General features: G+C 38.8%; 1 protein-coding gene across 1 annotated transcript in view; it reads left to right on the forward strand.

Moving 5' to 3' along the window:
* GRAMD2B (GRAM domain containing 2B) overlaps nt 1–15155 on the forward strand; it is a gene marked incomplete at both ends in the record, with an annotated part of 30717 nt that extends 15562 nt beyond the window's left edge. The window contains 10 exon segments of the mRNA XM_080362425.1: nt 700–803; nt 4931–5026; nt 5971–6042; nt 6163–6243; nt 6937–7048; nt 8735–8857; nt 9047–9134; nt 9539–9640; nt 11416–11509; nt 15114–15155. Of these exon segments, the coding sequence (XP_080218551.1) occupies nt 700–803; nt 4931–5026; nt 5971–6042; nt 6163–6243; nt 6937–7048; nt 8735–8857; nt 9047–9134; nt 9539–9640; nt 11416–11509; nt 15114–15155 (914 nt within the window).
* Nucleotides 15156–15416: the final 261 nt, after the last annotated feature.

A 15416-nucleotide genomic window follows, 5' to 3' on the forward strand; every position in this document is an offset into this window, starting at 1 on the left:
TTTTTTGGTACTGAAGCTTCCTTGCTGAAGGCACTACTTAACTGGCACAGCACTGGTCAAGTAACTAGCTTGAGATTTTGCTGTTGGCAATACTTTAAGATTTAAAAATACTGGTAGGAAAAGAACTTCAAATGTTTAAACATTCTGCTGTTCTCTGTGGTAGCTATAACAAGTGAGTTCTACTAAGGTATATATAACAAATGTTTCTTGAAAGGAATACAAGGAATGCAGTTCATGAGTAAGAAATGGTTTGCTCGATGGCTGTGAAGTAACAGCAGTATTGCTTTATGTGTTGTACTTGTTTTGGTCACCTAGTCCAGACAACTGCTATAGAGCTTAAAGTTTAAAGCTAAAACCTTTAATTAAGCTCTTTACATTTACCTGAAAGCTAGTAAAAAAGTTTATAGGAAGCTAGGTGGTACTCTCTCAAAAAGGATTCTTGGTTTCCGGAACCAGTTTCGTGTTATTATGCATTTCAGTCTTTGTCCTTCAGATATTTTGAGTCTAAACTTAGGCCTGTGAAATCTTCTGAGCTCATCGTTATTAGTTAAACTTGTCAAACATTTCAGAGTTTGATGATGTTTGTCAAAATGTATAAACTGAAACATCATGGTTTTGAAAAAAGAGCAAAACAGAAGACAAACTGATAACAGTTGGCTTGGGTTCTGGTTACCTTTATAGAGTATCTATCTATTACAGGTTTTACCTGTGCTCTGCAGAAAGAAATTCTGTACCAAGGAAAGTTATTCCTTTCTGAAAACTGGATTTGCTTCTATTCCAAGGTTTTTGGTAAAGACACTAAGGTTAGTAAAATCTTTATGTACAGAACAGTAATGCCATTCCTAAACAATTTATTCATCACCAGAAGTTCACATTATTAGGCTATAATACTATTAATTGTTATACTTCCAGGTGTTATTGAATACAATCAATATTCAGAAACAACGCCCGAAAGTCACTCTAGAACTAAAACACTATTATTATTATTATCATTATTATTATTATTATTATTATTATTAAAGAATAAGTTTCCCTCTTAAGGACGTCCTGTCTGAAAAAAAAATAGATAAAAGGACCTGTCATGCAGTGGTGAGGACATTGCCAAGCCCATGTAGCACAAACTGTAAAAAATTATTCTCTTGAATTAAGTATGGAAAGGAGGAGGAGGAAAGAAGGCCGAACAGTATAAGGACCACAAGACTGTAGTTGAGGAACCAGAGAGGAAGATCAAATGTATTGAGAGCGTTAAAGAGGAAGAACTAAAACTGGCTTCTGAGTTGAATGGCAAAGGTCTTGGAGGGATTCTTTAGCATTCCTTGTGTTCTGCATAAACAGAGAATGGGGAAATTAAAAACAGTTTGCTAAGTTTTTACTTGTAAGCCTAGTATGAAGAGCAGAAATGGGACATGAACAGTTGGGAAGATCCTAAATTACAAGATCATAATTTACTCTTTCTTTGTGCAGATATGACTCACCTAAGTCTTCAGCCCCCTGTGGCGAACGATACAGATAAAAATAAAGCCTTGCCAAGAAGATTTGTGTTCTAGTTCTGTTGATTCCAAGCTTTTGGAGTGATTTTCTTTGTTTACATAAACTCAGCTTTGGTTTTGAGTTTTTATTGGGAAACAGCTCGATTTACTGTGGGGATTTCTTTGGCTTCTTTCTGAAGTACTTCCTTGAACGAAGTTCCTGGTTAGATTGAGGCCCTTTGTCAGTGAATTGGGTGCTGAAACCAGTTTAGGAGTTGACAGTATCTTATTTCTCTGCTGTCAACCATTTTGATGGAACACTGTCTGTCTTTTAAATGGCTTTTAAGAAGCTGGAATAGGTTTAAAGAATGCCTAATATTATTAACAACATATTGTTCATAGTGGCTGGTATGGGTTATTGTGTTTTACTGCTTGGCCCAAGAAACTGAGTTATTTTTAATTCCTAGGTAGTGGATTCTGTTAGTGATAGTCGTATGTTAAAGTGAATGGTATGTTTGCTGGTGAAGGCCACGATGACACGAACAAGGAAACCAAAGATACCAAATTGTTGGATACTGTCATTCATAATTAGTAACAGCTATCTTGACAATTAGCTTCATAAAAATTGAAGCTGCTGTACTACCAGTGTCCCGTTCATCACGAACAAGTGTGACTACTTCAAACTGTGGACAGTTTTCTAAATCCAAGCTAAGCTAAATGTCTACAAAAATCAAGCAGAACTCCACCAAGTAGACCAGAAAGACCCGAGATAAAAAGATGCAGAATGGTAATAATGTAGTGCTAGGAAATTCTCCCTGTCAACAAGGTTTTACATGCAGGAATATATACATATTTGTGAATATGATGAAAAGGGAAAACATACTAGAAGACAGCGTAGAGTGGACAGTGTTTGTAAATGTGGCTATAGTGATAGTCCAGATTATTCAATTTTCGGTCATTGTTTTCAATATATATTGGAGGGAAAATGAAGAATGAAGGGACTATATAGGCTTGATCATTTACTTCCAGCTGTCTTCCCCTACCCCTGCAACACACACTTAAAGCTTTGTTCAGTCACATGCAGCAGGCACAAGCTTTATGATGCCATGAACGAAAAAGCAGGAAAATCAGGGATATAATGAACAACAATGTAATGGGAGGGGGAGCAGGAAATCAAGTTTAGCAGGAAGGGGAGCCTTCCCAGCAGTGAGATACACTGATAAAGTTTCTAAGACATAAAACCTTTCATTGCTTTGAACTTGTAAAACAATTTAAGCTTAGTGATAAAGTGTTTTACTGTGAAAAACAGCAGGCCTTCTTGTTGTAATACATTTTTCAAAATGAATTCTACCTGCAGAATTTTTTTTTTTTTATCAAAAGCTTTGTTGGAGGGAGTAGCCGTTCAAGTCAGGAGGTTTTAATTCTTCAGTGTAAACACTATGCAAATTCACCAAAAAAAAGTGGGATTGAATAGGCTTTGAAACATATCCCTGCCTTTTCCAGATAGTTCTGTTTTGCCTGTATATATGGGCCTTGAGTCTTTACATTTTAGTTGCTTTCCAAGTTGCCTGCAGGTAAACCTTTTTCCTGAAATAATTATTACTCCAGATAGACATAAAGTGCTTTGCAGTGACTTTACCATTTTAATCTAGTGATGTGTTAACAGTGCAGTTAGCAAGTGCTTAATCCCGCTGAAGTACACTTCAGACTTGATTACAGTAATGTTATCCGTCAAAATAGCATGCAGTAGAATGTCATTAACATCTGTGATTTAAGGTTCTTTCAGGTGAACTGAACCAATTAGAAAACTTCTAAGTTGCTTTTTTGTCATTACTATTAGCAGAATTTCTGCTGAAAAATCTTCTATTTTAGTTTGGATTGTTGGTTGTTTGGGTTTTTTTAAAGAAGCGATGCAGTATCTCTTCTGACTACCTGAGGATTCTGTGATTTTCCTATCAAACACACATCATATTGGCTCCCTTCTCCCCACTCCCAGATAAAGCTGCATTTAAGTGTTGCAAAAATTTTGTGGAACTATGCAATACCTAGTTTAAGAAGAAAAAGTATAGTGGAGGACCTGTTTAATTACCCATTGTCTGAAGCAGGACAAATAAAGCTTACGTGTCAAAAAACCAGTAGAACAGATGATGCCCAGATTTACAGATTCTTAGACCCAGGCCTGGAACTAAGAATAATTAAAATTATATGTGTTGAGTTGGGTGTTTTTTGCTTGGGAAGTGGGGGGTTGGTTTTGTTTGCTGGGGGGGGCGGGGGCGGCGGCACGGGGAAGGTATGTGGTTTTTTTTGTTTTGTGGTGGCATTGGTTTTGTCTGCAAGCACACTTTTTTAACTAAACCGAGTACCAACTAAAGAGTAAGTTTCTAGCCCATAGATGACAAGCAGATACTTGACTAGCCGTTCTTGAATAGTGGCTGGCAATCTTGCACCCAGACTAATGTATACAAGTACATTTTTGTTACCTGGCAGAATTTTTCGTTTCATGACTTTGTATTGCTGTTGTGAACAAAAGTCAACAAGGTTTTATGAAACTGTGCACAGAGTAAATTCATTCTGCCTCTGCACTGACATGTGCTGTGATCACTTGTCAAACAATCTTCAGACATTTTTAATCTTGCTTCCAAATTTCTCAGGTAGTTGTGACAGTGTGTGGCAAAGGAATTTTTAACAGGATCTGCCTTGTAATCCTGTGTATCCAGAATTATTGTATTTGTCTAACTAACTTGCTAAGCTCTAGGCTTTTCAACTGAAAGTCAAACCTGGTATTCAGTCCTTTGTAATATGGAGTTTACCAGAAGAGGCCATACAGAATATGTGAAGTACTCTGAAACTGAACAGGCATTAAGCTAATGGGATTGGATGTAAACACAAAGCACGAAGGAAAACTGAAAACTTTTCAGTGTAAGTGTAGACTGTCTGGATGGCACACACCAGAATCAGTTTTACGTCAGTAGGTGTGTGGTTGTTGGATCTTTCAACATTGCTAAAAGTTGTTTACTCAGCTGCTTGTTGCAGACTGAAGGATCTATAAGTGGTGAGAATACTTTTGTTCATTCTTCAACAACCCTCTCTTGTCTGATGTGTTCTGAAATGTTTTGTTTCTAAACAAAGAAGCCTAGCTTTAAGACAGGTTTCTTCTGCAGATACACAATGAACTAAGCCTGTAGCCTTGCCAGAGCCAGAACAAATGAGGAAAGGAAGACACAAGCAAAAGCCTGGATTGGCATTTCATTAAAATAGAAGAAAAAATAGTTAATAGTAATAATCTGAAACCATATCTGTTCCGCATGACATTAGTAATCAGAGACATAATGGAGAAATCTTTATATGAAGAGTGTAGAAGGTCTGGCTTATCACAGCTGGTAAATTGGCTCTTTGTGAGAGAGCATGCAGATTTGTATGCGTCTATTGGGATTCTTAACGCTACCTTGATCTTGTTTCAGATTAGTATACCTGTGCTCTCAGTGACACTTCTGAAGAAAACAAAAACTGCTCTTCTTGTGCCAAATGCTTTGATCATAGCAACAGTCACAGATAGGGTAAGTACTGATAGAGCGCAAAGCTATTGCACTCCATCTGCTTTTCTTTTTTTTCTGCCTTTTTTTTTTTTTTTCTCCTTACTTATTGGCAGTAATATGAGGGATCCTTGAAGGTGCTGAGTGGCTGTTTAAAGAGCTATAGGAATTGGTTGCGTATGGGCATTTAAACTTGGGACCCTGGAGGATCTGGTTTCTTAAGAGATGATTTTGTCATCTTCTGTCTCCTCTCTTGTCAAGGACTATTTTTATTCTTCCTACTAACTCCCTGTATTTTCTCTTTGGATCTGCAGTAAACAAAGCTAGGTAGAACTCTGTGAGAAAATAAGAGACAGAATCTCTGGTTGCCACCTGTTCTTTGTAACCCATCATTCCAGATTCTCCAAGATTGCTGTGTGGTGGCTCTGGGAGAACTGGAACAGCTGGGTCAGGAATTGCCTGCACAGGGAGTTACCTGCCCTGTTGTGGCAGCTTTGAGAGTACTCTTTCTTTTACTTGGGTCTCTTGCCTGACCAGCAGTACCTTAGATGACAAAATACAGATGCTTACAGTAATGTTCCAGACTAGTAATTGTATCAATCAGTAGAAAATATGGTTATCCTACAAGCAGCTTTAGAACCAGTCCATTTTCATTGCACAAGTATTTTGTGGATGCAGGAGAGTGTACAAAAAAAGTGAGTTCTGTTTTTTTGGTAGCTTTGTTTGTTTGTTTTGTTTTAAAGGGGCAGGTAAAACATAGTATGCAAAGTCTGCTCTGGTTACCAGAACATGGTAACTTTTGATGTACAAGTTCTATATTCCTTGTGATTAGCTGCAGGGTTAGAAGGGGTGGGGGTTCTTCAAAGTAGTTACTTGATGTGCAAAACCACCTATCAGTTTCATTTTGATAAAAGGAAGCTTGTACTGTATGTTTTTTCTCAAACAGTTTTGAAACTTCTGTTTTTCAGTACATGTTTGTCTCCTTACTCTCCAGAGATACCACTTACAAGCTATTAAAATCTATCTGTAGACATCTTGAGGTAAGTACTAATGGGAGTGAAGATGGTACATAGCTTTGTGTTCATTATTACTACTTTCCTACTGTTAAATGCTAGGCAGTTTCTGAGTGTGTTCCTTGTTAACACTGCTGCTTCTTTCAGGATACAAGCACAGGCAACAGTCCAAATCCCTCTTCTCTAGAAAACAGCTTCAGGGCTGATCATCCTACAACTCTGTCCTTGGTAAATGGCTTAGATGTTTGTTTTTTCATTGCATGGCACCTTTCATTGCAAGTAGTGCTTACAATGTCTGAAGAAAGGCAACTGAAGGAAATAGTGACATCTATTTCTAAAATTTCCATGAGTTTTTTTAACATCAGGAAGCAATGGGGAAAGATTGTCATAGAAGTAAGTTGATCTGATCACATGCAGTACGTATATATATACATGTGTATGCTTTGGATATACTCCAAAGTTTGCATGCTCTGCATATCTCTTGTTAGCAGTCAGGTTTCACAGAGCTTTGTACTGACTTCAAGTTGCCTCTTCCTCTGCCATAAACAGTTTTTGAAGTGTTTCTAGTTTCCTCTGTGAGGCACTTCAGATGTCTGAAAGACCTCTGTAGCCACATGTGATGACCGGAGTCTAATTCTAGTAATGCCTGTCCTGGACTTGTGAGTTTGTCTAACTTGACAGTCTTAACAGACTTAATCTCTTCACTTAAATGAAGGCAAAGGATGACACTTCAATTCTGGTGGTCATACAGGGCTTATTTTGCTAACTTGATCTCAACATCTTGATGCCAGAGATTGTTCCTGATTGAGCAGTTTTAAATCTGTAATTGTTGGTTCAATTTCTAGAGGGAGGTCAGAGGAAATAAGATTTATTAGATTTAGAACAGACCTGAGCTTTCTCATGACTCTTTCTCCCCGTCAGGATTTCAATGAAGACTATTCTGACTTAGATGGAATAGTGCAGCAGCGGAGACAAGAGATGGAAGAGTCCAGCAGCACAGGCTCTCAGACCCCGGAGCTGGAATGCTTCCAAGGTGTGTGAGATTGTGAGGCTCCAAGAAAATGAGAAGGGCTTAACTCTCAGTTTTTGTTCTCTAATGCCCTTCTGATGTGGAATCTGCATTCTCCACAGTCCTGGAGAATTCCATGGTTTTTAAGGTGTTCCTCAAAGCCACAATAGCTGTGTTTCTGTTATTGTAATCTTTTGCATTCCAAACTCAGGCAGTTACTTGGTCAGTAGCAGATCTGATTTGTCACTAGTGCCTCCAGCTGCTTATCCATGTGCTGTCTGCTCCCTACATCACCCATCAGCTATGCTGGCAGAGGTACAATGCAGGAGGTATTCCTCCTTCAGAAAAAAAAAAAAAAAAGGGAAAAACAAACAAACCCCGTATTTTATAGTATTTCAGACACAGTGTAACTTCTTCTGATCTATACAAATAATGTTCTGTCCCGTGGTGGCTTTTGGTCGTCAAAAAAAAGCTTTTTCACATGTTTTTGTGGTTTTGTTTTTTAAACCCTCATTTTACTCTTTGCAGTTATTAACACATTTGAAGATACTGTCCAAAGTTACTTTTTCTTAACACTACTGTTTGTAGTCTTATATGCCTCATGTTCTTCACCTAATTAGCAGGAATGAGGAATGCTGTGTAGAAACAGCAGAACTAGTTTTATGTAGATCATGGTGAATGTTATTAGCGGAACCTAGGGTATTATTCTGCTGTACAATTAATACATATTAACAGCATAACAATACATTGGTATATTATTACTCCTGGTTCCATCTTTTAAATGAAGTACTGTCATTTCTTTATAACAGTTTTCTGTCCTGTTAGTTTTAATCAACTTGTTAATTTTCCTACTTGTCTTTTGTTTGGTGGTATGATTTGGGGCTATTTGCTTTCATTGGTCTTTGGTGTTTTCTGTATGTGTATTTTTAATTGTTTGGTGGTGTTCATGAAGCAGTGACTAAATTATTGTGTCATCACTTTCCACATGAATGCTTCTGAATAACAATGTACTCTCTTACTTCTTCACAGGTAATAACTGCTTCAAACCTATCCATTTTCCTTTTCCACAATTAAAACCCAGTATCCAGTTAAAGAATCACCCTAGCAAAAGGAGTTGAGGGGTAGGATAAAACACATCTGTCACTTGTCATTCCATTTCTTGTGCATTATTAGAGCAGTCCAAGGTGTGCAAGTAAAACATGAACAAAACTGACTGTGACTGGATTTTTCTGTCCCACCCCTTTCAAGACATCATCTGCATTTAAAGAACAGTCAGGAAATGGAGCTACAGTCTTTTCTTTAATGTATCAATGCCATTTCTCCATTTGATGTTGCTATTAAAGTCATTTGGAATCATCAGCATATTTGGCCCTTTTGAGAGAGGTATTTTGTGTCTCTATAACCTTGTGACTGGAAACTGAGTGATAACCTTCAAAGTTTGCATAGGTTGCCATCTTTCAAATGATCTGGGAATGTATGTGCAGAATAAATCATCCTCTTCCAGTCCAGGTGCTTCTTTATATTTCACGATGATGTGGAGTTACTGTGCAAACTGTTTTAAGGCTACTAAACCAACTGTTGCTTTCTGTCCAAGTCCAGAAATTCACCTTTTAAAATCGTCCTCTTCCCCTGCTCCTTGACTATCTTAAGCTACCAGGAGCTTCCTTTGACTTCACAGTTCAGCTTTATTAAAAATCTTGCTTTTCACAGATTATCATCTTGTTGAGACACAGACTCACTTAAAAGTTTCCAAGACTGATGCAAAGTCTGTCCGTTCAGATGCACACAATAAACGTGGACCCGATGGAAAAGCCCAAAACAGTCCTCGAAATGGTAAGGAGTCAAGGGCAGATCTTCAGCTGGAGTTAGTTGACATAAGTTTGTTTACATCAGTTCATCTAATTTGAAAGATCTCTTTCTTGTTTATCCCTCTGTTCATATTATCTATTGCATGCTTCAGAACACCATTTATGTGCCATGGTCTGCTTTGATAAAAGTAACATTTGGTGCTTTTCCTTGCAGGCCATTCTGAAACCTTCAGGTTCTTCCACAAAGTGAAGTCCCAGAAGCTCTTATCTCTGAACCATGTACTTATATTTTACGCAATTCTGTAAGTTAGCAATTAATACCAAGATTTTCAAAATACTATGATTTTCTTATGCTTACATAGATTAATAATTTTGGTGTTTATGCTTTTCAGAAGTAGAAATGCTGGGGGAGGCTTACTTTACAGGTCTTTTGCTTTTAAAAGCAAAGGGTCTTTTGGTTCTGGAATGTTAAAAGAGTTTAACTACTTGCAGGTTCATTTTACATGTGGCTTAGCAAAGCTATATTCAAGGCTGAGAATTTCATAACTGTCTTAATGCCACTGCTGGGTGTTCCTAAGGTGTTTCTAAGAATGATACCTTTACTGTTCAACATGTACAAGTAACAATTTAAGGCTTTAAACATTAAATTTGTCACATATCTCTAAAGTTTCCATTAACTGACATACCATATTTTTCTTTCTTACAGTGTTTGCATATTAATATTTTCTACGTTCTACATGAGATATAAAATCAGTGTCCTGGAGGAACGTCTTGTTTCCATCACGTCCTTTGATTCACATATTAAGGAGTAAGATACACTCTGTAAAATTTTAGGGGTTTAAAATCTTTTTCCAGTATCCATCATGCTCATCTATTTTCTTCAGAAAGCACTGAGATACTGTAGTGCCTTTGTGATACTTTCATGTCCTGTAGTTCTTGTATCTGTAGTAGCCTCATCTCACAGCTTTCTGTTTAAGACTTTTAGTACAAATGTGATATATTATGGTGTACTGCTGTCTTGAGAATGTTTCAGATAGCTGTAACTTCAGTGTAAACTGCTGAACTGAGCAATTCCTTTCCAGAGCAGTGATTCTGTAGAAAAGGTATAACTTCAGTCTTCAGCCTTAATGTCATTTGATTAGCCTGACATGAAAGAAGATTCTTTATAATCTTTAGGCGAACACATCTGACTTGCTTTTATGTTTTCTAAAGCTTTGGGCTACCTATATTCTCTTTAGAAACTGATACCCTGTCTTGCTAAAATAAGATTTCAAAACACACTACAAAACCAAAACAAAGCAAAAAAAAAAAACCAATCCAGACATACCAAGGGAAGGTCCTTTGTGTATTTGAAGAGGATATAGGGAAACGGGCCATAGTTCCATAGTGAATTTTATAGTTAGAGTCATGGATGTCATCTGCCTCTGCCTTTTTCTTCTAATCTCCGTGCTGCATGGATAGGAAATACGCAGACAACAAATGGAGACGCATTGCAGGGGCATACATCACAGCAATATGCTGCTGGAGGTTTTATCAGCTTCCTGCTCCTCTCTTAGGACAGAAGGCAGTTAACTAGATACCGCTGAGAATACTGATCAGTTTATTTAGCATTAAATTTTGCATTAACTCTTCTCTCCTTGTAAGTGATTTATTCTTGAGCTGCTCCTAAAAACATGGCTTCAAAAGTTGTTTATAAATGTCAGTGCACAACAAGCAGCCACATGCAGTATGGGTGGGAATGCTGACAGCTGGAGAAGCACCATCTGAAAAACAGGACAAATGAAATTCAAGACAGAGCTGTTCCCACACTGGGTGAAACTGTCTGAAAAGTGTTTCAGACCTGTAGCAAGCTCTTGAATAAGCGTGCTTGTTAATTCAGCTTTCTCTGATGACCTGTCCATGACAAACAGGTCGTTCTGACGATGTGCTTGAGGTCATACTGAACAATGACTGTGCTGCTTAGGATCCAGCTGCTCTCAGCTGTCTTCTGTGGAAGGCAGCAGGACTTCCATGCTTGTGTCAGAAGACTGAGTTAGGTTGTTGATAAAAAATGAATAGGAAGAAAATTACTCTTAAACAGGCTTGCATTTTTATTTTACCAATAGTGCAAGGAAAGGGGTAAACCTACCTCTAATAATAGGTGATATCAAAAGCCATTTTCCCACTTTTGACATGTTTTTATTAGCAGGACTCTGTGTCCCTCTTCTGAAGCACTCTTACACAAGAAAGTCCTGTTTTCTGTTGCTCTGATCCCAAATGGTACAAGATGCAGGGTGATCTATTGTACAGTTCTACAATGTCAAGGGTTTGGGATTTTTTTATTTCCTCCAAGTCACAGAACAAGGAATTTATGCAACTTTTCAACTTCCTTCCAGTGGAAATATCTGTAAAGTTTTCCAGCCAACGTTCTGGAGAATAAGACCACATAAAGAATGTACCCAAGACTGCAGAAACAACTCAGGCCTTTGTTTCTGTAAACAAGTACAGTTCACCATGTCACCACTGTATTCCCCTCTGCATGTATCTCTCAGTTCTGTTTTCCCCTATTTTGCTTCTGTCACACTTCTTCATTCTGTTTGACAGACATCCAGTGCGCCAAGGCTTGGGATCTCATCTGCAAATTAATGCTGATGCCCTTTGTGATGAGTTAACTGCTAATCTTATAAAATTGGAAAAGGTAACTTCTTGTGATATAATGCAAATGCTGATACACTAACCAGGTTGTTGCTGAATTTCTGTAGTCTGTTATTTTGAAAAGTGCCAAGTTACCCCCAGATTTGCTACCAGGAGCTGGCATGTTTTCCTAGACAAAAGACTGCTTTTTGGACTATAAATTAGCCCAAGTGCAAGCATTGGTATATGCAAATATTTTGTCTTGAGCTGAGGCTTACAACCAGAAATACTAATAAACTGGATACTTCAGGGGTGACTACTGCGTGTAAGAACTCTTCTTTTTTTTTTTTTTTTTCCCCATCAAAACTAAGGATTCTGAACTTAACCTTTATTACTATTTGATGAACTTTTCTGGGGCTTTTGAGTTTTGATTTTTTGATTAAGAAAAACAGTGCTGACTTACATATGTAGTCAGCCTCTTCATATGAAGGGTCTGGAATCTGCCTGTTTCACTTTAGTAACACAAATGCTGCTGCACCAGTTGTGTAATTCCCTATACCTGACATTTACTTTTTACCATTCTCAAATTGCAAAACTAAATGCACTTGCTGACTTAAATTGGAAACCCTTGCAAAACAAGAGTGGGTGTGCAGACCTTGTTTCCACTTTAGGTGTTGTGGTAGGCTAACCCTGGCCAGTAGTCAGATGCCCACACAGCTGCTCTCCCAGTCCCCCTTCCTACCAGGGCAGGGGGAGAAAATACAATGGGAAAGTTTGTGGATCAGGATAAAGACAGGGAGGTTGCTTACCAGTTACTGTTGCAGGCAAAACAGACTTCACCTGGGGAAAATCACTTGAATATAGTGGCAGTTAAAATAGGTTTGGTTAGTGAGAAACAAGGATAAATGATACAACAGAATGTTTCCTGTCCCAGGCTCAACTTCACTCCTTTGTTTGACTCCTCATGCCACTCCCTGGCCCCCAAGTGCAGCTGGGGGGTGCTTATAGTCAGTACGTAACAACTTTCCCTCTGATCATTTCTTCCCCCGTTTACCCCTTGCTGCAACAAGTGCTCCTTTAAGGGCTCCGGTTCTTCAGGAAATAACCGCCTGCTCTGACATAGGTTCTCCATGGTCTGTGGTGTGGACATCTTCTCTGCCACAGAGCACCTTTTCCCCCTCCTCCTTTTCAGACCTTGATGTTCCTTCTGTTGTTTCTCACTTTCTTACTCTCCTTCTCTCTCTGTTTGGTGTTTTTCACTGTTCTTAGATACACCCTCCCAGAGGGTTCACCACTGGTGTGGCTGGGGGACTTGGCTGTGCCCTGTGGTGGGTCCATTGGAGTCTTCTGGAATGGCTGTGTCCTGCACAGGGACACAACAGCTGCCCCTGCAGCCCCCTGTCCCACCCCTGCCCCCAAACCTTGACCCCTGCACCCAGTACAGGTGTATGTAATGTTATGTGTTGGGAACACATATACTGCCCAAGCATGGAAAAAAGTATGCGTGAAGTGAAAACGAAAGTTACTTGAATTCCTTTGTGCTTAAGTCATGTGCAATATTTTTGCCTCTGTTTCTAAAACCAAGTGCCTGTCAAGGTCTTGTAACACGTTTTTTTTTCCCAGACCAGTTTCTCAAATAGCATAAAGCTAGGATTATATAATATCACTGTTTGCCTATGTGGCATAGGTTTTACAAAGACTGCCAAAAAGAAGTTTCTCTCCGTACATCTCCACCTCCTTGCCTGTGGAAGTCTAGAGTAATGCTAGCATAACCGCTCTGTGCTCTCTGGATAATAATATGAATACAAGGGGAAAATGCTCACCAGGTGATTACCCAATAGAATCTTTAGCCAAATTAGGTAATTTAAGAGGTTACTGCTTTCCAGCTCTCTGAAACAGGCTGGCAAGATGGTTCATGGGAGACCTCAGTTCCTTTCAGCGGGAAGCCAGCCAGGCAGCCCTTTGCAGCAGCAGGAGGCACTTTCCCACTCCCTTATATAGTCTCTGCTTGGAGACACAGCAAAAGGTGGCTGGATGATCAGATCATTCAGCTTTTCCCAGAGAAATGGCCCTCTGTCCTGAATTAGAGTCTTAAGTTGCATGTTTTTTTTCAGTTACTGTCTATAGGATTGGATCCTTAAAGCCTTATGTTGTATTTGCCAGTCACTCAAGACACAATCCATGCTGTGCATACAAGCTAAATGATTATCACCTGCAGCCGCACATGGGCACATCCCAGTCCTCTCTAATCTAGATGAGAAGTGTTTAGAACAGAATCTTTGACCCTACTCTTGTACTACAAAACTGGTAGAAATTGAAGAGCTGTATGTTCTCTGAGCAAAGTTACTGCAGTTGCTTAAGTGTTTCATATGACGTAGTTGAAAGTGCTGGCAGCGGGCTGCAGCTGGCTTCAGCTGCTGAGGAAGCATGAGTTCCAGTCTAACTTCTCATCTCTCCCTTTGCTTCCAGTGTGACCGCAGCGTGCTAAACTAGAGCACAAAAATAATCTAGGTTAGAAACTGCTCTCCAGTTTAAAAATGTTCAGTGCAAGAGTATGTTGCAATGCTGTTTTCAGTGTGACCTTGTGATTTTAGCAAGCTCTGCTTTACACTTGGAGCCAAGGTATTACCATGGCTTATCAGAATTTTGCTTTGGCATTTAAGTGTATTTAACAGGTTGTTAAAATGCACCATGTCTATCAGAGGATAAAGCATTAAATTGAGGGAGGGAAAACATGGCCTAATGTTACTGATTCCCTGATTCTAATGTAGCTCATTGAAAGGAAATTCCTTTGTTAAGTGACTCTTACAAAAGTAGGTGCTTCTTACTGTTTTCCTTTACCCAAAATGCATCTCTTGAAAAAGGTGTGCATCTGGACTAAAAATAATGAGATAAGATTAAGAAATTGTATCCTTGAACAGAAAGTACAATGACCCCTCAAACTGAAGCCTGAAAGTAGCTATGACTAAAGCTTCTGTAGCCAGTGACTGCTAGTTACTAAGATGTAGCCAACATATGTGCCAGGGGATGTGACCCACTATATTCCTCCCTTTCTGTTTTTAAGGACAAGGAGATGAAAGGTGGATAAATAGGCTGTGTAAAATAGGTCTGTGCAAGTCATCCTTGAGGATGTGACTGGGCTGACTTTGCCTTCAGTGCAACTAAGGGAAGATAACCCACAATCAGTATATTAAATCTGGCAAATGGGACATGTCTGCTAATGGTTAGAAGACCCTATTTTGCTGTGCGTATGTCAGCTGAAGGTAATAAAAATATTTGAATTATCCACCTAGACCTAGGAGCTGCAACTTTGAGGCTTTTACTCGATTTTGATCAAGTTCAAAATAATTGGGTTCCTTGTCTCTTTCTTTCTAGCTCTGTTTTTTTGTGTCTTATTTTCTCATACCCAATACAGGAGAGCATCTACAGGAGGAAACTGCAGGAGTTACTCATAGTACAGAAGCTAGATGTGCTGCTGGCTGATTGTATCCAGATGTTTCCTTTGACTCTAGTGCAGAAAGAATTTAACATGAATGTCATTGATATGAATAGTTGTGACAGAATTACTATGCACACAAAGAGTATGTTGAAGAGTATGTCTTGATTTTTTGTTTTTAATGCAGTATAACACTTCCTGCATCTCAATTATTTTTCTCTCTTTTTCTAAGATACAGGACAACTTACGAAAACTACTTGAAGATGGTGAATGAAATGTCAATGTTCTTGGACTGCTTCAGACCTCATTCTTCCCTCTTGAGGAACAGTTCCAAAGGAGCTCTGCTGGCCAGAGTTCAGGCTTCTTTAGTCCAGGCCAAGCTTAAACTACTGTAAAGCTCATGTCAAAATACAGAAAGTTTATTCTTGAGCATGTGTCTATATATTTTGAAAACATATCTTTTGATCTATATGTATCTATATGTTTTGAAAATAAGGGGATTTTTCCTTCTCTGTTGAGTGTGAATTAATGGATT

Source organism: Nesoenas mayeri, assembly GCF_963082525.1.
Source record: "Nesoenas mayeri genome assembly, chromosome: Z".
In the NCBI taxonomy this organism is placed as follows: domain Eukaryota; kingdom Metazoa; phylum Chordata; class Aves; order Columbiformes; family Columbidae; genus Nesoenas; species Nesoenas mayeri.